This window comes from Pithys albifrons, chromosome 8 (genome assembly GCF_047495875.1).
Source record: "Pithys albifrons albifrons isolate INPA30051 chromosome 8, PitAlb_v1, whole genome shotgun sequence".
NCBI lineage: Eukaryota > Metazoa > Chordata > Aves > Passeriformes > Thamnophilidae > Pithys > Pithys albifrons.
The window spans coordinates 16,144,382-16,170,493 of record NC_092465.1 but is presented as its reverse complement, the minus strand read 5'-3'; the positions used below and the strand labels follow the sequence as shown (position 1 = coordinate 16,170,493).

The window sequence follows — 26,112 nt, the reverse complement described above, 5'->3', positions numbered from 1 at the left end:
AATGCGGCGTCCCTCCTTTTTGACTAATTCTGACTGCAGTTGTGGTGGGTTTGTGTGGACTGGGTTTGTGTGACCAGCTTGAGCGATGAACCCTGAAGACCAGCCACATACTGGCACAGCACGACACAGGCTGGACCAGTGCAATGGAGCAGACAGTCAACTGGGAAACCCATCAAAATGATGGCAGTCCCCCCATTCCCTCTAAAATGCTTTTGTAGGCTGAAGACTGAGGGATGCTCCAGGGATGGGGATGCTTGGGCTGAGCGCAGCCCCCTCTGATGCCTCCGATGTCCTGATTGTAGTTGGGACCACCTGCCCTGCCTAGCTCAGCCCAAGGGACTTGGGGCTGTTTTATTCTGCACTGTTGTTCTTCTTTCCCTGCAAACCTTGGATGTTTGAGCCCAGGCTCATGGGAGGCAGTGACTGAAGTGTGGGAGTGTCCCCAGGGTGCTTGGCAACTCAGAAATGGCCCTGTTGTTTCTGGGGACTGAGAGCTCAGCCCTGGGGCAGCAACAGCTACTTTGGCAGTGGAACAGTGGCTTTGTATGATGAGTCACTTGCAGAGGTGGCAGGAACAGCCTGCCTGGGGTCATGGCCCCAAGGCAGTGCTGCTTAACCAGTGCCAGCCAGGGAAGCCTGGTAAATTTGCAGTTACATCTTTCTGGCTTTTCCAAAGTGCTCGTGAGGCATACAGGAGCCATTCCCCATTGTAATCGTGGGAGAATTCCCAGCCCTGGGAGGACCCCACTGCCATCAGCCAGCTGAGGTATGAGCCGACATTGTGGCTTTTGGTCAACTGAGTTTAGGGAAATAAGATACCCACTGGCAAAGGTGCTGCTGTCTTGGTTTCCCAGGGACTTGGCTTCTTGGCTGCTCCAGCCCCAAGCTGCTAGGAGGACCTGGCCTCAGGGCAAGGATCTGGCTTTCCTCTGGAGCTCCCGCCACCCACTGCCTTCTGGCCTTGCTGCAGGCCCAGTACCTGTGCACCAGTTGGGGATAGTCAAACACTGCTGGGGGTTCATGTCCTTTGGTCCCTCTTGATGAAGACAATGCCCTGAGGTTTCCCCCGGTGTGGAAAAATGCAGCATGAGGGAGATTGGGCAAACCCAGGAGGCAGGAGGGGACAGGAGCTGGACTCTGCTTGAGGAGGTCTGCCCTGCCCTGTGAACCTCATTGCCATCCATACCATAGTCATACATAAATAAGTAGCTCCTCCTGGTATGTATGTATGGACACAGGGGTGCAGACTTCACGTGTGTGTTGCCACCACTCTGTGTGAACATCCTCACCCACTCATCAAGCTGGTCTGAAGGGCAGGGATTTTTTGGCAATCCTGTCCTTTTCATGGGAATGAAGAGCTGCTCTAGGACAGCTGGGTTGCACCTCAGCCAGATGTGGGGATTCACAGGGAGGAGTTCAGGTATGGGAGAGCTGGACAGGGACAATGGCTGCTCACACAGAGGGAATGAAAGGGGATTCATGCCTTTGTGAGGACAGTACTGGGAGATGGGGTCTGGACCTCTCCTGGTGGGAATTGCCCCCTTTCTCCATCCTGTCAGCCTTGTGATGGGGCAGGGTGCTTGTTCCCAGTCACCTCCCATCCTGTGTTCTCTCCCAAATGGAGAGGGGAAGTCAGGGTCCATCCCCAGGGTGTTATTTCATACAAGCGCATCTCCACTTCCCAGCAGCCATCCCTTGCAGCCAATGGGTGGGATTGGTTATGGGGGCACTGAACCCTTGGACAGCTCCAGCCTTTCTGAAGCTTTCCCTCCCACTCCTTCACTAATGTTTTTGTGTCCACTGTGCCAACAGTGCGTTCTCCCCCTGGCCTGGCCAAGACTCCTCTCTCAGCACTGGGGCTGAAACCTCACAACCCAGCTGAGATCCTGCTGCATCCAGTGGGAGGTGAGTGTGGGCACAGGGACTGCAGACAGTTTATTTTGTGGGGGCATCTGTGAATATACCCCTGGAAGAGTTCCCTGTCTGGAGAGGACACTTCTGCCTCCCTTTTGGGGCCAAGTGGCTATGAGGGTCCTTGTCACCTTTTGTGGGGACTCTGGGACTGTATAAGGGTGGGAGATGTTGGTACTGCCCTGGAGAGCTCAGCACAGCAGGGTCTTCAGTGGTGAAGGCAAGAAAAATGCTGTGGTTCTGATTCCTGCCCAGCCCCCCCCATTTTCTTCCTTCTCTCACCCCTTCCATTCTGTCTCTTCCCTAGCACAGCTGGAGACATTTTGCTCTCTGGGAGCTGAGCCTGTCAGCCAGAACAGTATCCAGAGCTTTTTCCATCCTGGAGAGCAGTCGTTGGGTGCAAAGGGCCTGCTATCCTGAGGACATGTCCCAGAGTAGCCTCCCAAGGCAGACCTTGCTGCTCTCTGGCACACAGTGCCAGTTCCATCTCAGGGCTGAGTGTAACCTCCCCAAACCCATCTGAGCCTGCGGGGCACAGCTTGGTTGAGCCCACTCAGCAAGACCCTTCTAACTCTGCCCTCAAGGGCAAACTGATGCTTTTTTCATGCTTGCTGTGCTTCTTGGAGCAGTCCATTGGTTGCTCTCTGCTGCACTGTTCCCTCTCTCTCATCTGAATCCAGCCCCCTTACTTTTGGACATCATCTCTGAGGTGCTGAGGTGAACCATGGCGGGTGTCTGAGAACGGGAATCCAGTTTGAAACACAGTGTTGGGGCAGTGCAAGGCTCTCCTTTGAGCTCTGTGCCCCTGTCTGAGCAAAGCAGAGCTACTTACCTCTGATTTCTCTTTCTGTCTCACACCTCCCTTCTTCCTCTTTTTCCTGCTCCCATCATTCTTCTGCCCCTCCATCTCTCAGAGCCAGAAGGGGAAGCAGTTGGTGACTCTGAAGAAGGTAAGAAAGGCTTTTCTTTCTCTGTCTCCTTCTCACTCAGCCTCACTGTTTGGACTGTCGCTCAGAGCAAGCTCTGTTGTCTGTGCCAGCAGCCTTCCCTTGCACTGTCGTTCAGGGATGTAAGAACCTGTCTTGTCTGTGCAGCTCCCTTTGGAGGAGGGGCACATCATGCCTTATGTCATGATAGTATTCCCCAAAGTCCAAGTTGGACCTGAAGGTCTGTCACATTGGGTGGCAGTCAGCCATGGGGACTGAGATGTCTTTGTCAGTGTGTGACATCTTTACCAGTGGTGTACCAGGGATGCTGGCACACTTTGGCCAGCTTTGGATGAGCCTGATGGGGTGCTGGGAGCAGCAGCCTCAGTTTTAGTCTCCTGCCCTCCCCTTCTGGCTTTGCTGCTGCTGTTCAGAGTGAAAATAAACCAAAGTGCAGCACAAAAGGTCAGCAGGCGCAGAGGCCACCAGTGTTACTGGCTCAGCCACCTGGGCAGCAGCACAGCACCAGCAGCTGGTGCACATCTACTGGCCACACAGCTGTCCAAATTTCCCCCACCTCTCCTGTCTCCAGGCTGCACCTCTTTGGGGATGCTAAGGATGGAGCTGAGCTGGAGTGTCAATTCAGGAGTGGCTGTGCTGATGGAGAAGGCACTGTGGGCTGTGGGGTGGCACATCTCCAGAGACCAAGGTTTTGGGAGCGGCTGTGATTCCCAAGAGTGTTGCCTGCTAAATAACAGTTGTTGGGTAGTTTTGCTTTCTTCTTTAATGAATTTTTGGGTCCTCAGGGCTGGGATGAGGAACTGTATGTTCAGGATGAGTTTTGAGGAGAGAATGTCTCTTCTTGGTGAGTGTGGTCCTTCCTGTGGCCTTGGGAGCTGTCAGTATTTCTTCTCTCAGAGGCTCCTCAAAATACACACAACCCAAACCCAAACATTGCATAGTCCTGGAAGAAGTGTTTCCTTGAAAAACATGTTCTACTTCCAGAACTGTTTTTTCAATGATGGCTTCTTGGATACATTAAAGAAAGAAAAGCTGGGATAAAACCAGGCTTTTCCGTCATAAGTTCTCCCAAAACTTTACCATTTCTATCCAGCTTTAAGCTTCCAAAGACCTAAACATTCTATCTCTTCTTCATACCAAACCCTCAGGATCTCAAGCTGTGCTGCTTCTCTGTTCCCTTGCATGATGGGTGATCCCAAAGTAAGGATGTCCAGTGACCCTGCACTGCCCAGGCTGAGTGGCTGCCACGAGCCTCTTGCCCTGCTTTATCCTTTGTTAAAATGATGTTTCTGGGGGTTGAATTTACAGTTCTGAGAAGGGGCTGGTGCTTTGCCTTAACAAAGCTCTGGCTTAGGATGATCTGTTCCCAGCCACACACTCTGGGAGGGTCCCTGTCCCTCTGTGCTCGGCTCAGCAGATCCCAGACTGCATGGCTGGGCTGTGCATCGGCACAGGGGATGTTTTGGCAGCATGGGAGTTTGGGGCCTGGCTGCCACCTCTGAGGAGGCTTTAAAACAGGCTGGCACAGATGCAGCGTTGGGGATTTCTGGCCAGAGCACAATTGTGCTCAGATTTGGGATTCCCGAACAAATGCCTACCTCCCTCGTGACTCACAGCTTCTCTATTCTCTCATCCATCTTCCTGTCTCCAGAGTCCCTTCCAAGAAAACACGAGGAGGCAAGATTGAATTTTTCAAGCTAAAAACATCCTGCCCGAAACTTCCTAGCTTTTTTTTCCCCTTCTTTTTCCCCCCTTTGAACCAGATGTCTGTAACCTGTGCCCATGGTCACACACCTCATTGTGGTACACCCTACACTGTCTCCACTCCCCGAGCCCCCTGCTCCTGCCTGCTTCAGCTCCCATGCTTTTAGGAGGGGGTGGCATTTTCACAGCCCTTTGGTCTTAAACTCTTGCAGACTGACTCATATGTACTGTCTGGCTAATTTTAGTCTGGGCTGGGGAGCTGGGGAGGGGAAAAGTGAGTAGCTGTGAAATTAATTTAATTACCTAAGCTGTGATGAATTTCTTGCAGCTGCCCTGGGCATCCTCCTGGGCAGTGTCTCATCCCTGTCACTCACGATGTCCTGCCTTGGATGCTGGTACCCAGCCTATGTTGGGGTCCATCATCTGGTTTTGGCTCACATCTTTCCTGAAGTGTTTGAGCAGGGCTGGGCAGGGAGATCAGCCTAAGTGATGGATTCCTCCTCCCTTGTGTACAGACAGATGGGACACAGAGATGCTATGGGGGAAGGAGGGGAGCCCATGACAGTCTTTTTCCTTAAACATGCCTGCTCTGTCCCTAAACATGGAGCTGTGCATTGGTGTTGCTGGCTGTGAGCTGGCCAGCTTGCTGGCAGGCTTAGCCAGAGCCTGGCTGTTATGACTAATAATAACGTTCGTCACGCTAATTATGACTGTGGAGCTGCTTCAGGCATGGCCAGCCTGGAGTCAGGGACCTGCAAGATTGCCCAGATGCCAGTGGGTCTTGCATAGGGAGGTGTGACATGGTTTCAGGGAATGAGGAAATGGGGCTGAAGCTGCAGACCTTTCCTCGGTGCAGCTTTTGGCAGGGACCGGGGGCAGTCACAGGAGTGGGGGCCAGCCTGGGTGGAGCGGAAGACAGGGGGAAAGGTATGAGAGAGGGCTGGGTCTGGCATCTGCCATGGTTGGTAATGGCCAGCACAGCCTGCTCCTCCTGGCACAGGACAGTTTGGCGGCTCTAAGGGAAAATTACTTTTCTTGGTTGTGCTTGTGGGCTCCAGTTTCAAGCCAGGCTGTGAGAGTGTTGGACGCTGCAGTGGAAATAGCTGGAATTGCCCTGTGGTCTGCTGCTGGAGATGGCTGGCAGAGGTGGGCTGAAAAGGGCAGGGACCACAGGATATCGTCATCAGTCTCATGTGAGTCAGTGCAGGCTGGGCAGAGTCACTGGTTCTATTTTTAAGGGCTGTGGATGAGCAGGGACTGGGATGTGTTCTCTGTGGCATTCTGGGTGGGAGGGACACTGACTCAGAGCAGTGTGGAGGGGCTGTGACATGGGGAAGGATCATGGTCATGTGCTTTGGTCACCTCAGGGAAAGGGGTGGGCATGACCCCCCATCCCTATGCCTTGGCTGGGGATTTCAGCATTTTTGAAGCAACTTGAAAGTCCAGATGAGCCAAATGTGTTTTTCCACAACCCTTGGTGGAAGAGGTATGGGGAAAATGTTCAGCTGGAGGAACTAAGCTCAAGTACCTTCACTGGCATGAAATGTGGATACTGGGAAGGCCAGGGTCCCCTTTCTGTGCAAGCTGTGGGCTCATCTGTTCCTTCTATTTTGCCTCAGAGCCCAGGAGCTACGTTGAGTCGGTGGCCCGCACAGCCACAACGGGCAGGGGAGGGACCCTGCCAGCTGCCCAGCCTGGAGGTCCGGAGGTGCTCACCAGGAATGGCACCTTCTCCAACTCCTTCATCGCCCCCAGTCCTGTCTCCACCAGCAGCCCCATTCACAGTGTGGATGGGTAAGGCAGTGGGTACAGTGGGGACTGGTGGGGCGGGGCCAAAACCTATCTGGTGCCAGGCTTAGAATCACAGAATCATAGAACCATTAAGGTTGGAAATGACCTCCAAGATCATCCAGTCCAACCTTTGAACACCACCAAGCTAATTAAACCAGAGCACTAGGTGCCACATCTAGTAATTTTTTGAACACCTTCAGGGATGGTGCTTCCTCCTACATTGAATTGCCTTTGCAAGGATCCTCAACTCTCCACACAGGATTTGGGGATCCCAGTCAACTGTGCATCTTAGTGCTCTGAGAACAGAAATCCAGGTCACTGCTGGTGACTTGGTGGTTATTGTATCTCAGAAGCCTCCCACTGGGAACCTGGCCCTTGGGGTGGGAGGAGGGATGGGATCTGTGCTAATCCCTAGCCCTGGTTTAGGTTTAGCATTGGTCTGCTGTGGAGAGATGGAACCATTGTCCCTGTTCCCTGTCCACCCTGCCCACAAGTTGTTCTGCATCTACCCAGCCTGCAAAGGCTGGCAGGGCAGCATGAATCAGCCATGTTGCTGGGAGCACTGCTGGAAAAAAATTCTGTCTCCCAGAAAGTCATGTTTTGAGAAGTAATTGGGATGCATGTTGGAACTAAAGCTTCTGCTAGCTGCTTTCATGCAGATGGCAGGACCCACCCCACTGTTGCCTCTGAGGAACCGAGCAGCTGACTGGCTCTGTGCTTCACTTTCCCTGTGCAGCACTGGCAGGAGGATGCCAGACAGCATCAGGAATGAGTGGTGGAGCTGAATCCTCCTTTTTTCATCTCTTCTCAGGGCCTCCCTCCACAGCTACCCATCAGAGGGCAGCCCCCATGGCACGGTTACTCCTCCCCACACCTCGGTTGAGCCCGTGTGCCGGTCACCTGTTGGCTCGCAGATGCCCTCTGCTCACAGAAGCTACCAAAACTCGTCTCCATCTTCCTTTGCAATGGTCCAAGGAGGGGTCCCAGTCTCGACATGCAGCAGCCCTGACTACCCTGATGGCCGAGCCGGCCTCCAGCTGGAGCCCCAAGCTCGGCCACAGCCACAGGTCAATGTGGTGGGGGTCCATGCCTTGCCAGGGAGCCCTCGCACCCTGCACCGGACAGTGGCTACGAATACACCGCCCAGCCCTGGCTTTGGACGAAGACCCATCAACCCCAGCATGAGTGGTGCTCCTGGCAGCCCTGGGCTAAGCAGACATGCTGTGGCAGCCCATGTCAACCTAGTGGCCCCACCAGGGAGCCCCAGCCTGGGCAGACATCATGCTGCAGCAGCCACCTCCCCAAGCAGCCCCCTGTATGGCTACTCCAGCCCAGAGGAGAGGCACCTGATGTTGTCTCGGCAGAGCAGCTCCTCTGGCTACCAGCCTCCCTCCACACCCTCTTTCCCTGTCTCACCAGCCTACTACCCTGGCACAAGCACGCCACACTCCTCCTCCCCGGACTCGGCTGCCTACCGCCAGGGCAGCCCCACGTTGCAGCCTGCGCTGCCTGAGAAGCGGCGGATGTCGGCCGGGGACCGCTCCAACAGCCTCCCCAACTATGCCACTGTCAATGGCAAGGTGTCCTCACCCCTTTCCAGTGGCATGTCCAGCCCCAGTGGTGGGAGCACCGTCGCCTTCTCTCACACTCTGCCAGACTTCTCCAAGTTCTCCATGCCAGGTAAGGGATGCCCTCAGGAGTCTCTGTGTCCCCTGACCCTGCTCAAGGCGCTCCCCTCCTCCTCCTCCTTGCCTGCCAGTGGCAAAGGGTTTGCAGCCATGTCCTGATATACCCCTCCCGTCCATCCGCAAACCAACAGCACTGCTGGGGCTCGAGCCATTTCCTGTGCTTTCTGACAAATCCAAACAGGAAAAACACTGGCCAGCATCACTGATGTAAACAGCGCCCAGAGATATGTATGGGGAGATCAAAGCTCCTGGAGGTGACTTTTCTCTGCTGTGGGGATGCACTGACCTCCTGGCCCTATTTCTGGTGGCCTTTGTCCCACTGAGACTCCACTGTGGCGCTGCCGTCTCATTTCAAATGATGTGCTGTGCCCCAGGTGCCACCGTGCCGGGAGTGCCTTTGCTGGCTCCCCTTACCGGACACCTTGGTGACGCCAAGATTGGGCTGATAGGACCACAGGAATAAAGTTCTGGGACAGCAGTGGCTCCGTCTGCTGGGCCAGTTTCACTGACAAGCAGGCAACCCTTTGTGGGCAGATTGGCACGTGTCCTGGCCTTGTGACTTCTGTGGCCAGGGACCTCTCCCAGTGGGGAAGCATAAGCAATTAAAAACTAAAATTTAATGAGCACCCTGGATAGGGGACCAAGCCCCCCACCTCTGTGAAGATGACCAGATAGGTGAGGGTTGATAACATGTCTCCGGCAGAGATGCTATCCAGCTCTCTGGTTTGTTTGCTGTCTGGTTTATCCAGCTGTCTGGTTTTTGGAAAGCAGATGATTGGAAATGTTGCCTGAGTAAATGACTTCATGACCAGACGACCAGCTCCCACTGGGAGCTGTGCCACTGATGGGCACTGAGTGACTTACAGTCAGACTGGGGCTGGGTCTGCTTTGGCCAAGGTAGGTTAACCTGTCCAGTTCCTCTGCATAGAGCAAAGATAAGGGGAGAGCCAAAGTTTGGACATTAGAGGGTAGTGAAGGTCCTTTGAAGGATCTCCCCACCACCCTCTGAATATACTTGTTTCCCTCCAACAACTTTAATTTCACCTGGCCAGCTTCCTTTTAAACGATGAATTCCCATTTTGTCTCTGTCTGTGTGCCAGAGAGTCTGATCCAACATGGGCCTTCAAGGGCTCTTGTACTTGGATTTAATGTTAGATGCCCAGCAGCCCCATAAACTCCAGATGATGATCAACCTGTCTGGGTATGGAGGATTGAGTTGACATTAGTGCAACATGCTGTAGCTGAAAGTAGGTGCAGGTAGCCAGATGTAGATTCTCAGATATGGTATGTTTTAACTTTTCTCATGTGTTTTCTTCTCTTTCTTGCAGACATCAGCCCTGAGACTCGTGCCAATGTCAAGTTTGTGCAGGACACTTCCAAGTACTGGTACAAACCAGACATCTCCAGGGAGCAGGGTAGGTAGATGACACAGGGTTGGGAGTTGGGGTGTGTCTGGGATCACAGGGATTAGCAGGGATTTCCTTTAGGGGCGGAATTGAGAGTGAAGGTGAATTATGGATGCTCAGACCATTGCAGATGGGGGTTAAAGCCCAGTTCAGCTAAAGGTTTGTGTGGTGTGGGCTCCTCAAACTCTCTTGGTGGAGGGGCACCAGTCCCCACAGTGTGCAGTGGATCTATGCAATTTGGGGTGCAGAGCACCCAGGTCTTAAGTTGATAAAGCTCAGAGGGGTCTTGGAGTCATGGCTAAAGTGAGGAGAACAAGGAGGGGGCAAGATGCCCTCAGGAGCACGCCTACAGCATTTCGTCCCTGGTTTCTGCTTGCTCTTCAGTGCTTGGTTGTTCAGATCTAGGCAGGGTGGGAGTTGGTGCTCTGAGATGCCCACACATGAGCAATGGAGGTGGAGAGAGATGAGCCCGTACCTGGCTGCAGACCCACTCAGAACCCCCATCCAGATGTGCAGAGGGCTCGGTAACATTGTGGTGCCTAGCTATGAGGCTGTGGATCTGGGGTGTCCCATCCCAAACCACACCTACTGGTTTATGAGGGTGTGTTGGTTCTCACCAGGCCATCTCTGAGCTCTGCCATTCTTCCCTGCAGCCATCGCACTGCTGAAGGACAGAGAGCCGGGGGCTTTCATCATCCGAGACAGCCACTCCTTCCGGGGAGCCTATGGCCTTGCCATGAAAGTAGCTTCTCCACCTCCCACAGTCCTGCAGCAGAACAAGAAAGGTATTGTGTGCCCTTCTCCTTCCCACGCCAAGATGCTTTCCATTGTTCAGCCAGGGCAAGCAGGCAGCTGGGTCTATTGAGCCAGTTGTACTCATGGGTATGTACTAATGTGGCAGGATCCCTGTCTCCCAGGGCATAGGGAAGCACCAGACACTCTCTGTCTTGAGCTGTGGAGGGGAATCCACATCTTGTGCTTTGGTGTGATGAAATAGGCACAGCTTCTGCAGCTCACCAACACCGTGGGGGATCTTGGCTTGGGGTTAACCCTGTGTAAAGGTCCAGATTTGAGGATGATGTGTGTAGTGGTAGAAACTCCTCCCTTCAGCTGGAGCACTGGTTTCCCAATGGGACTGCATAGTAATAGGAGAATGAGGGTCGCTCTGTGTGAGAACATCCTATCTCTTCCCAGGAGACATGACCAACGAGCTGGTGAGGCACTTCCTCATTGAGACCAGCCCACGGGGTGTGAAACTAAAAGGATGTCCCAATGAGCCTAATTTTGGTAAGTGCCCCCAGGGTGCTTCTCACATGCGTGGTTGGGTTGGGAGGGCCTTGGCTTTGCTAGACAGTCAAAGCAGAACTGTTGACTGCCTGGCAGAGCCTGTAACTGCCTCTTTTGTCTGTGTAACTGAATCCTGTGGGCATTTGGAGCCTCTAGTGTCATGCATATTCATGAGAGCACACAAATGTGCCTATATGCATAGGTACATAGTTTTCTGCACACACATATAGGTCAAGGTGGAGGGCAGGGGCCCCTTTTTCCATTTATGACTAATGTTCTCTGAGGAGATACATGAAGACCTCTACCCCGTTCATTGTTCCTAAGGTGGCCCTGGCATCTCTGTTCCCTCCCTGAGCCTGCTGTGGGCATGATGGTTTCAGCAAGAGGAAGTGCCACGTGTGGCATTAGGACTATTAGTGAAGAAACCCACCTAAAAGCCTGTTTCCATCCACCCAGAGCAACGATAACCTAACTGGGGAAGGAGGTGTCCCTGGCCCTGTGCTGACCCATCTCCTCTCTCTCCCCAGGCTGTCTCTCAGCTCTGGTGTACCAGCACTCCATCATGCCCTTGGCCCTGCCCTGCAAGCTGGTCATTCCTGACCGAGGTAAGAGCCAGGATCAGAAGGCATTGGATCTGTCCCTACAGCCTGTGGGGACATGTTAGGTTTCCAAGCAGGGTGCAACATTAACCATCCTATGTCTTCTAGATCCCATGGAGGAAAAGAAAGACTCTGCATCAGCCACAAACTCAGCCACGGACCTCCTCAAACAGGGTGCGGGTGAGTAGAGAGGGTCTGTCACGGGGTTAATGTAGCTCAGAGCAGTGGTTGACCCCATGCCTGCTGTCTCCCTTTCCAGCCTGCAATGTCCTCTTCATCAATTCAGTGGAGATGGAGTCACTGACAGGCCCCCAGGCCATCTCGAAGGCTGTTGCTGAGACGCTGGTGGCTGACCCCACGCCCACTGCTACTATTGTTCACTTCAAAGTCTCTGCACAAGGCATCACCTTAACAGACAACCAGAGGAAGTAAGTCTCCATGACCACGTTCCTGGGCTCCAAGAGCCAATGGGGCTGTGGTTCACGGAGTGTGCTGGTGACGGATGGCACTGGGGTGGCATCAACCTGGTCATGGGAAGGGCTGAGCTTTGTCCTTGACTCCTGGAAACATCCTATGGGAGACCTATAGAAGTGTCTCCTATGCTGGTGGGGTTGGGCTGTGGTGGGACAGAGGTGGAGGCTCCCTGGCTCTGACATTCTGTGCTCTGTGTTTCAGGTTGTTCTTCCGAAGACACTACCCCCTCAACACCGTTACCTTCTGTGACTTGGACCCCCAGGAACGAAAGTGAGTGCCCTAACCTGAGGGGAGCATGTGACCCCTACTCCTTTCAAGGCATCTGGGGTGCTTGGAGCAGGGTCTTTGCTTTCTCTGCTCCCCTGGCTCTTGCAGAGGGCAGGGATGCAAGGTCCCTGCGGATACTGCAGGGCAACACCAGATTCTTCTGGTGATTTCTTGGTGTATCCAAGTATCTTCTTGCTAAGGGAGAGGTGTATCATTTTTCCATAAAGCCAAGCCTATGCAATGCCAGGCTGGCCTTCCAACACTGGTGCAGTGGCCCCCATCATGGCCCTGTCTCTCTGTGGGATGCAGAAGGCACCACCCCTCACACTTTCTCTTCTCCTTGTAGGTGGACTAAAACTGATGGCAGTGGCCCAGCCAAGTAAGTACTTTCAGTGCTTCCCAGCAGATTCCTCCCAGCTGCTGTCCAAGTAGCTCCTACCCATGTTTGGGCATTGGCTGGGAGATTCCCTATGCCAAGCAGCCTCCTGGCCCTGTGTGAGATTGGTTCAGCTCCTCGCTGCAGCAGTCTTTTACCCAAGCGTGAGACCTGGGGACTCTGGAAGTACCTTTCAGCCCCAAATTCCTGGTCAGAGCAGGCATGGCCCTTGCTGAACTGACCTTGGTGAAAACTCTCCCAGCAGAGTCAGTGGGAATCAGCTTATAGAGCAGAGCTGGGGTTATGCTGATGGTGTGAGAGCCATGGTCATCTCTTTCATCTCTTCCCTTTCCTCCTGTCCTCTCTGTCCTGACCCATGGGAGCACAGAGCTGCTGGTTGAGCCCATTTCCAGCGGCCAGTTCCCACTAATTTTAGCCATGGTGTTAGTGAAGGGGTTTTTATTAGGATGTCCAGCTGCTGGGATATTTCCCTTCCCCAATTAGAAATGCCGTAGCCTGGGCCTGTCTTACATTCTGTTCCCCCTTTATTTATAACTTGAGTTTGCACATTCTAATTAAAAAAAAAGGGGGACATTTTGTTCATGAGGGGAGAGACAGACAGAAATAACCAGATGGTCTCACTCAGCTTCCTGTGTCCTTGCATGGCCCTCCTCTCAGAGAGGGTTTACCACAATGGCCTGCGCATCACACTTTTGGCTTCAAGAATCATCACCCATCCAAGGCAATGCTGTGATCATCTGGAAGGTCCCTTCTTGGGGATGGACTAGGGAAGGGTGGCAGAAATGTTCAGAGCAAGGGGGGTTTGGGCAAGCAGTGATGGAAACCTGGCCTTCAAAGAAACTGCAGCAAAGGGAAGAGGAGATGGGCCTTCATGTGGGCTGGTTTGGGATGTATCTCTCTGTGTTGTGAGAGCTGAATGTTAAAGAGGGAAAGTTGGACAAGACCAACTGCTGGAAGAGGGTGGTTGTGTTCCTTGCAGGAGCAATGTTGGCAAATCTTGTTGAGCCTCTTGCCTTCTCCCCACCCAGGCTCTTCGGCTTTGTGGCCAGGAAGCAAGGGAGCACCACAGACAACATCTGCCACCTCTTTGCTGAGCTGGACCCAGACCAGCCAGCTGCAGCCATTGTCAACTTTGTCTCCAGGGTCATGCTTGCCTCTGGACAGAAGAGATGAGCTGGCGCTTGTGGGTGATTCTTGAATTTTGGAGAAGGACTTGGAGCTGATCCGAGAAGGAGTGTGAGGAAGTGTATTGTGGGAGAGGAAAGTGAACTGGGAGGGAAAAGGGTTGGAATTTTGGAGGAAAATGGCTAACAACAAAAAACCCCAATGAAACCCCTAAAAACTCAACACAAGCCAAATACACATGTAGAAGAACCAAAACCACGCACCTACATGAGAGCCACAAAGCCACGCCAGACAGGATGCATGTCCCATTGCAGGGAAGGTGACCCAAGCAAAGGCAGCAGTGACAGATGTGTTCCCAGCTTTCATCCTCATGGCCTGAGTGGTGACATCCATTTGGGACACAGTGTGGGACCATGACTGATGTTTTCCATCTGGGAAAAAAAGAGTCAACTGGCAAAAGCCATGGAAGAAGCTCCATCCTAGCAGCTCCATCAACAAATATCTGCTGTGTGTTTGAAATGACCCATAGGAGATAATGACGTGGGCTGGGTCCATGGGACACTGGAGGAGATGCTCTCAGAAACTTTCACTTGTCCAGCTGCAAAGGAGGGTCTTCACCGGTCCTTTTGCTTCCCCCAAAACCTGCTCACCACCTGGCAACTTGCTGGGGACATGGGGGAACTTGGTCCTAAGCCTTCATCATATCCCTGGGGACCTCAGCCATAGGCTGATCTTTGCTGACCCAGATCCTCGTGCTGGTCACAAGTCAGATGCTGTTAGTCCACCTGGAGTGGTGGGTCATGGTGTTTCCCCACCTCCCCAGGGGTGGTTGTGCCCTCTAACCTCAGAGGTGATGTGGGGCTTCCTGCCACCCTTCAGCTGGGGAAGGCACATACTCCCCAGGAACCTGGAGGATGCAGAAAGTTGCTTCCTCTCTCATCTTCCCCTTTTCCCTCCCATCACTAGTCCTCTTTGGCAGTTTTCTTCTGTGGCCTGTCACATTCTCTTAACACAAAAAAAGCAAAATAGAAAGGAAAGGAATACAATGTAATAATAATAATAATTATAATAATAGCAGATGCTGGCACAGGTGGGTTCCCTGTGTGAAGCAGCAGACCTGTGGCTACCCCTATCTAGCTCTTTGGAGACAAGCAAGCGGTTTTTAAATTGCATGGATATTGAAGTTGCACGAAAAGCGAATGACTATAAGTAACTTGGACGCTTTTTTCTCCTTTTGTTTTGGAGGCCACGTTAACAAAAGAAAAAAATGAAGAAAAGAAAAAGAAAAAATACAGGAAAGGACCTGCAGTAGCTGGGCAGCTTAGACTCAGTGGGGAGGTAACAGGTCCTTTGAGAGCCACCCTGACTGACACACGTGTACCCCCAAAGCTGTCTGGTTTGAGGCTCATGCCCCTTAAATGCGGCATCGTTTTGCAGCGACTTCAGTGCTGTTGGCTTTTCCCTTTGCTTTGGGAGGGAAGGAGGGCAAGCCAGGAGGCCAGAGGGGTGCAGGGCCTCCGTGCTGCTGCAGGGGGAGAGATCATGGTTGGGGGGCAGCAGATGGAGGTCTGGCCCCATGGTGCTGAGGAGGGGGCAGAGGGTGCTTCAGTCACACGTGCAGGTTTAGGGCAACGGTCTGGCTGGAGCTGTGGGTCATTATTGAGCCCTCTGCTGCAAATATTCCCCGCAAGGGTTTTTTGGGGAGAAGTTTTCAGTGCAAAGTGGCTCAGAGAGTCTGTTGGGGACAAAAATTAGAAACATAGCACTGCAGTCTCTCAGAGAGCTTGTCTCCCTCAGACTGCCCTTGCCTTGATATCTATAATATATATACAAGCTATACTGACAAAATATGTAAGCTAATGAAATTTTAAGGAGGAAAACAAGGTTAAATTCACACTCTAAAAATATTTATTTTTGCCATATTGCTTTCTGCGCATCATATCTCCCCCATTATATCCCCCCCTTCCCCTGCCCTGGGGAAACACCTGCACATTAAAAGAAAATCCAGAGCAAGTAAAAATACAGATGGGGGAAGAGATGGGGGCCCCCTGTGTTGGGGCAGCATGTGTGTGAGCAGTGTGTGTGTTTGGGTGTGTGTGTGTGTGGGTGGGTGTGTGGGTGTGTGTGGGTGTGTGTGTGCGCGCGTGTGGGGAAGTGAGTGGCGTGGGTGGCCGGAGAGGGCTGCCAGGGCCGGAGGCTGCACTGGTGTACTGAGGTGAGTGTGAAAAGATGAGTAGTGAGGAGTTGGTTATGAGATGGTGGTGGGACAGGGAACTCCAGGGAGGTTCCCCCTCCCCAGCTCCCTGGCCACACAGATGTTGAAACCTTTTAATTTTTGATATTTCCAAGAAGTGGTTCCCTCCTTCTGCGAAATTCAAGCAAGACCAGAGAAAATCTCACCCATAATCTCCTCACCTTGCCGTTCATCCATCAGAGAAAACACTGTGTTTATAGATATATAAAGATATATTTTTGAAAGCCTATATTTTTCAGACTAGGTTTCTCACTGCTAAGAAAAGAGATGATAATAATGTAATTTTATTTTAATCTGCTGCCTTGGAAACCGGTGCTTGAAACTCCCTTTCCTCTTTTTCTCCCCATACAAACGAAGCAGATCCAAGCACCCACCCCAGAGATGTTGGGTAGAAGCTGACCCCAGCAGATACCTACCAATAGCATCAGGCCTGCTTTGGGCCCTGAGCCGTTCACGGCTTCCCCACTAACTCAGGAGCTGGATTTAGACCATATCCAAATCTCAAAACTAACAGAATTATCTGATGGTTATATTATTTTTTTAACACACAGCTAATCACCTTCCAATGATGTAGCCAGATGTTTATCAGCTCCCTTTAAAGGCACTTTTTTTCCCTTTTAGCTCCTTTTTAAAGTTACGTTTTAGGTGTAACTACCCTTCTTCCCTGGGAGAGACCATCAGTGATGTTGTGAATTCCCCAGGTCCTGGGGCTGGCAGGGACCTAGTGTTGATATTTTTTCCATACAAGAGACAGAAAATACTCTGTTCTTTCTTCTTTGGTTTGTTTAAGTGCAGTCATGCTATTTGAGATTCGAGCTTGTGCCAGTTAAGCCCAGCATATGTTTCATTGTAATCACACTGCCATTGTCAGCAGCCGGATGGTATCTCTCTCTTGCTCACACACACACACAAACACATCCCTCCTTCCTGCACAAAGAACTGCATATATTCTTGCCAAAGATATCCTTAAAAACGCACTTTTCTCCATATATATATATATATATATATATACATAATTTTTTTTGTGTGTGTAAATTTATTGTACGTGGTCTTTTTGTGTCGGTTTGTTCTTTGGAGAAGCCCCTTCCCACCCATCCTCCCTTTGCTGTCGATATTGCTGTCTATTGGGAAATACTCCCTGGGGAGGTAATTTGCTGTCTGTCCCACAGAGTGGCACCTGCAAACGCATGAAATGTGGGGTTCCCATTCAGTGAGCTGCCTTTGACTCTGTCTCACTCGGGAGCTATTTTGAGAGATGATCCATGTCATCATCTGCTGATGGGATGTACCCATTGCATGGTCTTCGCCAGCCCCTCATCGCTGGTGGAGACAGCAAAACTCCTGGTTTTGAATAAAGTTTGGGATTGCTCTTGGTGCAACATTTGCTGGCTGCCTCCTGGTCAAATCACACATGGAAAACAAACCAGGTAGGGAGAAAAACCCAACCTAGCCTCTGGGCATTGATTTTCCAGTGAGTTCAGCTGCCTGAACCGAAGTGTAAAGTAAATTCCCACCCAGCAGGTCAGGCAGGTAAAGAAACCAGTTGCCCCAAAACCCCCAGACAACAGCATCAAAAAAGGCAACCCTTTCTGTGTGAACAGGCAGGAGGATCAGACAGCAAAGGAGCCCGCAGGGGCTTTTTTCATTTTGTTCATTTGTTTTGCAAATTGCGAGGTTGGTTTGGGGTTACTAATTTTTTTTTCTTTTCCTTAAAAAGGAGAAAAAAAAAAAGGAAGCAATACAACGTTTCTGTTGGCAGTTCCTGTACTGCTGTATTATGGGTGGAATTTTTTTTGTTGTTGTTGTCTTAGTTACTTTGGGAATGTTGCAGATTTATTTTCTAATCAGTGTTAACAAACAATTTAAAACTTTTAAACTTGCCCATTTCTGTGTATTTATATAGATGGAAAAAATACATTTTATTTTGTATTTTTATGCCCATAATGTTGTCATGCGTGTAAGGTTGACTTCGGTCGCGCCATGTCCATGTGTGAATGTCACTCCTCTGTTGTCTTCCCATTGTATAGATGTCAGATTCTTTGCAGTTCATTGTATGGCTTTACAAAATGGTAAAAAAAAATCACCCCAAAACCAAAACCTAGTTATATAAAATATACTGTTGCTTGGAATGCCAGCTTGGTGTCTGGATTGCTGGAAATGTATCTTGAAATTTAAGGGAGTGTAGGAATAAATGCTCTGTTCTTTCTGTGCAGGGGAAAAAAAAACCAAACCCAAGCTAAAGGCTAGCGGGTGCTGTGTTTTCTCCAGGCTGTCATTCCCCCTGTTCCTCGATGGCAGATTGGGGCCCCCGGACAGACGCTGGGCAGTGGGCGTGGGAAGAAGGAGGGGTTGTGCTGCTGCTTGTCAGCCTCCAGCCGCAGTTTGTGTTCATCAGATGCTGCCTAACCAGACAGCCCCCAAACTTCGACATGACTCCAGCTTCATCTTGCACTTTTGTTTACCAGCAGGGATCTCCAGCTTGCTCTGGCACTGGATGCTCTTCAAATCCTGTTGCTTTTTCCCACGTTTCCTTTAGGTGTTGTCTGTCCAGCCTTGGGCATCCCCTTTGGGTCCATCTCCCACAAGGGAGCAGGATGGGATTATGCTGGTATGGGATCTTTGCCTTTGCTGAGGTGGTGGATTGGGCTCTACTGCCATTAAATCCCACTCCCTACACCTTTCAGAGGCATCCTGCTCCCCTGTGCCTGGCTAAACTTCCCCGAAAGTCTCAAGGCCAGGCTTTTCCAGCATTTGCAGAGCAATTCCCAGCATCCGTCACAGCCCTCGGCCCTGATTCTCTGGCTCTGCTCCTTCCCCTCCTTGCTGAGTTGGTGGCCAAGACCCAGCCCCCGGGATGGATTGAGTTTAATTATACAAGAAATATCAGCCAGAGCAGCGTCAGTTTCTCTGGCGCCAGCACTGTTGTGGCTCAGAGGCTCAGAGCTTCTCCCGGGAGCCGGCAGCACTAAAAATACCTCCTGCCTTTCGCTAAAATAGCCGCAGGGCAAGGGGCAGATTGAGGGGGCTGCTTGCGTGGGGACCCTTGCTGTGGGGCTTGTGCTGGGAGGCAAAGGCGAGAGAGATAAAAAAAGAAGGGAGAAGGTGGGATGGTTTCTGGCCCCCCCAAAACAGCTGTGGGGCTATGGATGGGCACTCAAATGACCAAATGCCCTCCAAGCCAGGATGCACCGTGGGACCTTGTGAGGTACCTGGCATCTGTCAGCCTTGGTCTCAGTTGTCCCTCATCTACCTGCAAGCAAGACAGGACCTGCAGCCTCCTCGCACTTTCTGACACCACAGGATGGTATTTTCTTGCAAGCTTCTCTTGGTTTTGTTTCTTCTATGATTCCTGCTGGAATCAACTCCTTAGGAGCCAGCACCAGCTACCTGCCCATTCCTGCTTCTGCTCAGCTGGGTTGGCCATTGCTGAGTGTCCCTGGGCAGGAAGGAGAGGTGGTGAGTGCCTGGTGAGGTAGCACAGACAATTTGTTGTGAGCCATAAACTGCCTTGCATTCCCTCCCAGCCTTTTCTGCAGTTAATTCCCCATTTCCTTTCCAAAATTCCTTCGGAACTTCTGGTTTGTGTTTTCCCTCAACATGTTCTTATCTGCCACCCGCTTCCCCTCGCCAGCTCTCACAGCACAGGCTTTTCAGTGTCTCCCTCTGTGCAGCTTGCTGCTGTCTCCAGGCCAGGCCGGTGGCTCTGGTGTGATCACTGGGAAAGGCAGGTCCCACCAGCAACATGCTGGTAAACCATTGCATCTTCCAGAGTCTGTTGAGTCCCCACCTTCAGGTTCCCAAATCAGTGTTGTTTTCTCATTTCAGCCCTAGCTCTGGAGACACTGGGCCATCCAGGGAATGTTTCTTGTGAGGCTGTGAAAGGCATCAGTTTGTCTCTCCTCTCTGCCTCCTGCTTCAGGAGAAAAGGGTGGGTCTGCTATCAGACAGAAAACCCTGGGCTGAGAAACCCTGATAGTGGCTTTATCCTTCACCCGTGTCATTTTTGTTTGACTAAGTTGGAAGAAACCCTCAGATCTTGAACAAAACTAGGGTCATGGTGGTGGGGATGGGGTAGAGTCATCTTCCTTCACTTCTTGTACTCTTTCTTGGGCTTCTCAGCAGTACTGGGTCTGCCTCAGGGACAGAAAGTGTATTACAACATGGCTTTTCCTGAGCATTTTGTCTGAGCAAAGGCCAGGAATCAGACAACAGTGTGAGAAGTATGGAGCAGACCTGATGTGGGCAAAAGCCACCCTGGGGCTGGGGTTACTTGTGCTTATGCCATAGCCATGGGAACTGCACTGTCTCCCTGTGGGCTGCAAACCCTGTCATGGTGTCCAGGATGCTGCTGCTGAGTTACTGCATCCTTGAGCTGCTCAGCCCCTGCATGCGGTGGTGACACAGACTGATTGCTGGAGTGGCAAGAGCCCCTTGCCCAAGTGTAGGGTTCCTATCAATGCACATATTGGGGCTGGGCAGCACCAAACCAGGATGAATGCTCCCATTCAAGCCAGCAGGGCCTGGGGAAGTCCGTCATAGGGCTGGTGGTAAGAAAAGCCACGCGAGAAATTATTCTGGGGGCTTCACTGTCATCCCAGGGGGATGTTACTGCTCAGAGAAGGGCATCAGCATGCAACCTGTGGTGTGGGAGTTAGCTACTCTCTATGATTGTGCTGAACAAAAAAAAAAAGACAACAGAAAGGGATTTGGGTTAAATATTGAACAGAAGTACAATGTGACACTCATGAATGGTTGACCTGGAGAAGAAGGGGAAACAAAATCCCAGAGTGTTTGAGGGTGGGGAAGAGAAGGGTTGGTCTAATCCCTTTTCAGAGCAGAGCAATAGGAGAAGAATAATGGGTAGGACTGGGACGTCTTTCTGCCTTGTGAGGTTCTGGCTCCATCTACAGGGATGTGTCTTCAAGTGATGGAGGCCTGGGACCGCTGCAAACCCAAAGCTGGCTGTGCAGGAGGAGGTATCTGTCTCCTGGATTGCAGCCTCTCCTGAGGCTTCTCTCCCAGAGCACACCTCTGAGTTGTGCTCCTGCTGCTCTGCAATGAACAGTTGAGTCTGTACATCCCTGAGATAAACTGATGTCCTCAGATGGATAGATGCTCAGATGCAGCTGGGTTTGTACATCCCTGAAATAAAAGGGCTGGGGGCCAGCCCGGTGGCTGCAGGACCTATATGCAGTCAGGGCACCCTGACCTGAGTGTAGAGCACTCCCAGCACTGCTGCTTCCAGACTCATGTGCTATGCACAGCATCTGCCAGAACCTGCTTGTCTTTCACATGACTGCAGCCTAAAGATCACCCTGCACAGGGCTTCAGCACCAGCAACTCCTACTACACCATAGCAGTACCATGCAGCCTTGGCTCCCACAGGACCATGCAGTCCAAGCAAATCAGGCAGACAGCCTAATTCAAAAGCTGTGATAAGTAAAAGCAGTGCTAGCCAGGTGTCTTCTTCCTGGTTAGTTGATGTTCACCATATCCAATGACCTGCCTAAAGAAGGGTAAGGAAGCTAGTGAAGAGTGTGGAGCACAAGTCCTGTGAGAAGTGGCTGAGAGAGCTGGGGCTATTTAGTCGGGAGAAAAGGAGGCTCAGGGAGAACCTATCACTCTACAACTACCTGAAAGGAGGTTGTAGCCAGGAGGGGGTCCGTTTCTTCTCCTAGGGATCAAGAAATAGGACAAGTGGAAATGGCCTCAAGTTGTGACAGGGGAGGTTCAGACTGGATACTGGAAAAACTTTTGTTACCAACAGGGTGGTCAGGCATTGGAACACACTGCTAAGGGAAGTGGTTGAGTCGCCATCCCCGGAGGTATTTAAAAGACATGTAGATGTGGCATTTAGGGACATGGTTACATGGTAGACTTGGCAGTTCTGGGTTAAGGTTGGACTCAATGATCTTAGGATTTTAGGATCTTAGGACCATTTAGGATCCAACCTAAATGATTCTATGATTTTATGTAATTTTCCTTCCTGGGATGCCCCTTACACCAGCAATTTTAGGCAGTCATGAAGTAGTAACAAATAAGAGTCCAGAGTATCCCAGCATGCTACAGCCAAGCTAAAGGAAGCAATGTGAGTCATGAAAGGATATGAAGAAATTTGTTCACAGTGTCTGTGACCCAGCACAGGGCAAGGAGTTTTTTTTTTCTAACATTCTCAATGATCCTTCATTTCCCACCTCATTCATTCTCTGCCTTGTGTCTGCTTCAGCTATCACAATGATGGCCTCCAGCTGGCTGTACCAACATATTCTGGTGGGATAACCCAGGTGGAACTGTCCTCTGCCTCCTCATGTCTTGATGGTCTCAGGGTGATTCACACCCTCTTGCCTCTTGGTTGCCATCCCATCTTCGCTGTGTCCCATTGCTTGCACCCCTCATCCCTACATAGAGCTCAGGCAAAAACAGGCATGAAGTTCATCTGCAATCAAAACGAAGCTTTTGTCACACATCATCTGGCACTCGGTGCATCAATATTTCTTGATGACAACTAGTCCCAGCAGAAATTTCCCAGTCAAAGGCATGGAAGAGAGTGTTTGGCCCCAAAATAGGGGTCACCTTTTTGGACTCCAGGCTCCTTCCTCTCCATGTCTGGGCCTGACAGAGTGAAAGCACACAGGAATGTGCCTTTGTCCTGGTGACACTGTGACAACTGTATGACTTTAGGATGGGGCATCTTTCTAGCAATGGTGACGGAAGTCCTGATCTGAGGTTTCTTGCCTGACTCAGGTCAACAACATGCATGTGCAGTTTGTGATGGTGCTGCACAGGTGGGAGAGTGCTCTGAGAGGGCAGGTGTGAGACACACACGCAGACACACAAGTGTGCTCCCATGTATGTGTATTCACAAGAGGACAGAAAAACCCTTTTGATCTCTTTTCTCTCATCCCTCCTAATCCCTATCTTTAGTGCTATCTGCTATGTACCTCCCCTCTTCCCCACTAAAAAAAAAGAGAAAGAGAGAGAGAAAGAGAGAAAGAAAAGAAAAAGAAAGAAAGAAAAAGAAAGAAAGAAGAAAGAAAGAAAGAAAGAAAGAAAGAAAGAAAGAAAGAAAGAAAGAAAGAAAGAAAGAAAGAAAGAAAGAAAGAAAGAAAGAAAGAAAGAAAGAAAGAAAGAAAGAAAGAAAAAGGAAAAATATTTGCAAGCTCATTGTTTTAAGTCTCCAACAACTGGATAAAACAAGCCACCAGTGAGCAGCTTCTCGTGACTGTGCACAGTGCCCTTGCCAGAAGATTCAGGCTCTAATGAAAACATCATGTGGGAGGGGAGATTATGTTGAATCAAAGCAGAGTGCAGCAGCGACCTTGGCCCAGGCGTAGTGGAGCTCTGCTGGGAGGCACTGCACTCACACAAGAGGACTGGGGGGTAGAGGAGAAGAGGGGTTTATTGCTGAAGCACCTCATTGTCTTGGCTGGCTGTGGGAGAGCAGTCTGTCCTAATAGGAGATGCTTAGCAAATGCCTTTGGCTTTGCTGAGCTTTGAGTTTTTCCAGTGCTGCTGGGTATCTTTGTTGAGTCAATCTTGCCTGTCCATCCAGCTGGGACAGCAGGGGGAAAATACTCACCCACTAGCTTCAGGGTAATAATCTTGAAAGGCTTCTGCTCTTGTGGACTCCCTCTCTGGGCTGGGATTTTGCAAGTGCACTAGGCTGAGAAGGGCAAAAACAAGGAAGAAAGCCTGGGTGGAGAAAATGGTTATGGTGACTAAGAATACAGTCTTCTCCCTTTGAGACAGTTTGGATTGATCTCAGGACAGCATAAGAGGGCTTTCCATGATCGCTCTAGGGTTTTACTGTGATGTTTTGGGTGGTCCCTAGGAGATACCTCCATGGCTTATGTGCATGGAGTGGTTTTCAAACACGCCAGCTTTGCCAGCCTCTGGCTCCTCATGAGTGTTCAGGATCCTCAGGCACCCATGATCATGAGCACCTCAGTTGAAATGTCTTCTTTCACTGGTACTAGAAAGTCAAGTTCATTTCCACCAGCTTTGCCTTGTGCTCCTTGGTTCCCCATGGATTCCTTGTGCTCATTCAGGGTGGGAGGGAAAAAGGGGGTCCCTGTGCACAATTTGCCTAATGCTGCTCTCAGAGACCTTCTAATGTATGTTCCCAGCCCTTGTTTCTGGCCCTTTGGGGAAGATACTCCTCTTGTTCCTCAGCTGGGGAAATGGTGTTCAGGGGCCACTGGGACCCTCCACAGCTGAGATGAGAGGCTGTTTATGGATGCAGTGATCTCCCTGGGAGCACCAGAAAGGTTTTTAGGACATGCCTGGGATGCCTGGGACATGTGGAGCAGCCAAGCTGTCATTTTGGCAGAATGCCACTCAGTAAGAGAATCAGGAACCTGTGCCAAGGTTCTATTTTAAAGCAGCCCCCTTGAAATCTTTGATATGGATAGCACTGAAGATAGAGTTTTGCACGTCTTTATAGCTCACACTTCCACATGAGAGAAAATTCAGATTTACTCCATCAGACAGACATCTGCCTCAGCTTGTTGGGTGGCAAGCAATGGCTGTCCTTCATTCCCAAGGACCCCCAGCTCCAGCCTCAGGCTCACTCAGAGGAAGATCCTAAATACCTTCCAGACAGGAGGAAATGCCTGGCTGTGAGCTTTCTGAGGGCTCTGGTGCTCATTGCTGTCTTCCCTCGTCTTCACATTGGTGAGAGCTAGGGAGGTACTCTCTCTTTATATGATTCAGGAAATGATGCATGAGGAAAAGAAAAATGACTGCAAAGCAAGAGATGTGAACCCAGGGACCCCAACCATAGCCCTCCAGACCTCACAAGCCCCCTTTGAGGTCAGCGTCCTGCTATCCCATCTCTGCTTTCTCTCTCGCAACCTCATTTTAACCAAAAGTCCTCTCAGAGCCACAAGTCCTTGGGGAACACCTCTGGGGGAGATGATGAAAGGTTTGGTAATGGAAGTCCCAAGGGGATGCTGGAAATCTGAGATCTTGTGGATGCTTCCCTCTGGTCTCCCAGATGCTCTCCCATCCTTTTTGGTTTCTCCAGTCCTGTGGGACTTCCTATTATTCAGAGGAAGAACCTGTGCACACAGAATGCTCTGCTCTGAATATAGACTTCCCTGCTCCTCTTTGCCAGCACTGTGCATTCTCACCACTAGAGGTCGGCCAGTCCCCACCGATGAAGAAGGAGAAGGGAGCAGCAGCACCAAGATGACTGCAGTTTGGCTGATGCAGCCCTGTGTGTGTGTATCTGATAAACACTTCCTCTCCTACTGACATTTCTTCTGACCCAGCGCCAGCTGTCCAGGCTTGGTGCTGTTCCTCTTCTAGGTTGGTGTATTTGACACACTAGAAAAAAGTCAGGTCTTTAAGGGCAAGGGAGGGCTGGAATAGCCAGAGTGCCAGCTTTTCCTGGAAAAAAACCTGAAGCTGTCAGCTGGTGCACACAGGACTCTGCCTGCCTCAGAGGCAGCCCCAGCCAACAGAAAGGATAAGAAAGTCACCAACAGCCTGACGGAGAAGGTCTTAGCATCAGTGCACTCCTCCATTGCTCAGGACCTGGTTGTGCCCTTAGCTCCTTTCACTGGGTTGGAAACTCATAACCACCAGATCTGGGTCCAAACCCCTGTCACTGATATTTGGGTTAGGAATTCACAGCAGGGGAACAACCAGGGGCTATAATGACGATCCAGTTCCTCCTTTTCTCATTTACCCATCTACCGAGCATATATACATATTATTTGGAGTGTTTCTTCAGTTCAACAAAACTGTGAACACCTGATGACAGGTTTGTTGTGAATGTTGCATTAATTGAATAATGAAGGACAGGAGTTTTGGTACATCAGTTACTCCTCATGAAACCACCCTTTATGCCAGTCTCTTGTCTTCCTGGCTTATGTGATCCCAGATCTTCTTGATGGTGCTTTATCCAAATAACATGTAAGACATGACCAGCAGAACTACCTTGCTCTGTTGGAGCCAGAAATTTAATTGCAGTGAGGCAGAAAACATCAGCAAGAGAGCAAGTGGCTTCTTGGGCCAGCACACAGCCACCTTCCAACCTGGATGGAGATGGGATACTGCCAAAGGCAGTTTAGACCCACACTGGTTTGTTTATGTGAACACCACAATGATCTTTCTTACCAGTTTTTAAAATTCAAGAACTTTTTTCCCTTTCTAAAATGTTTTATCCCCAAATGTCTGCACAGAAGCTTTCCTGTACTGTCTGCCCATAGCTATACTCAGCTTAAAGAAATCTGGTTTCGCTTTTATTTATTCACATG

The 26,112-nt window shown here is 50.8% G+C and overlaps 1 protein-coding gene across 2 annotated transcripts in view; it reads left to right on the top strand.

Annotated features, from left to right (window-relative positions):
* The window catches only part of TNS1 (tensin 1), a 66,038-nt gene extending 48,054 nt beyond the window's left edge, over positions 1-17,984 (top strand). For both annotated transcript variants that reach the window (XM_071562523.1, XM_071562524.1), the window contains 13 exons: positions 1,813-1,905; positions 2,826-2,861; positions 6,182-6,356; positions 7,165-8,033; positions 9,370-9,456; positions 10,101-10,232; positions 10,642-10,734; positions 11,262-11,339; positions 11,442-11,513; positions 11,593-11,761; positions 12,009-12,077; positions 12,421-12,453; positions 13,500-17,984. In XM_071562523.1, coding sequence (XP_071418624.1) covers positions 1,813-1,905; positions 2,826-2,861; positions 6,182-6,356; positions 7,165-8,033; positions 9,370-9,456; positions 10,101-10,232; positions 10,642-10,734; positions 11,262-11,339; positions 11,442-11,513; positions 11,593-11,761; positions 12,009-12,077; positions 12,421-12,453; positions 13,500-13,644 — 2,051 coding nt within the window. In that variant the 3' untranslated portion in view covers positions 13,645-17,984. The remainder of the gene's footprint in view (positions 1-1,812; positions 1,906-2,825; positions 2,862-6,181; positions 6,357-7,164; positions 8,034-9,369; positions 9,457-10,100; positions 10,233-10,641; positions 10,735-11,261; positions 11,340-11,441; positions 11,514-11,592; positions 11,762-12,008; positions 12,078-12,420; positions 12,454-13,499) is intronic.
* Positions 17,985-26,112: the final 8,128 nt, after the last annotated feature.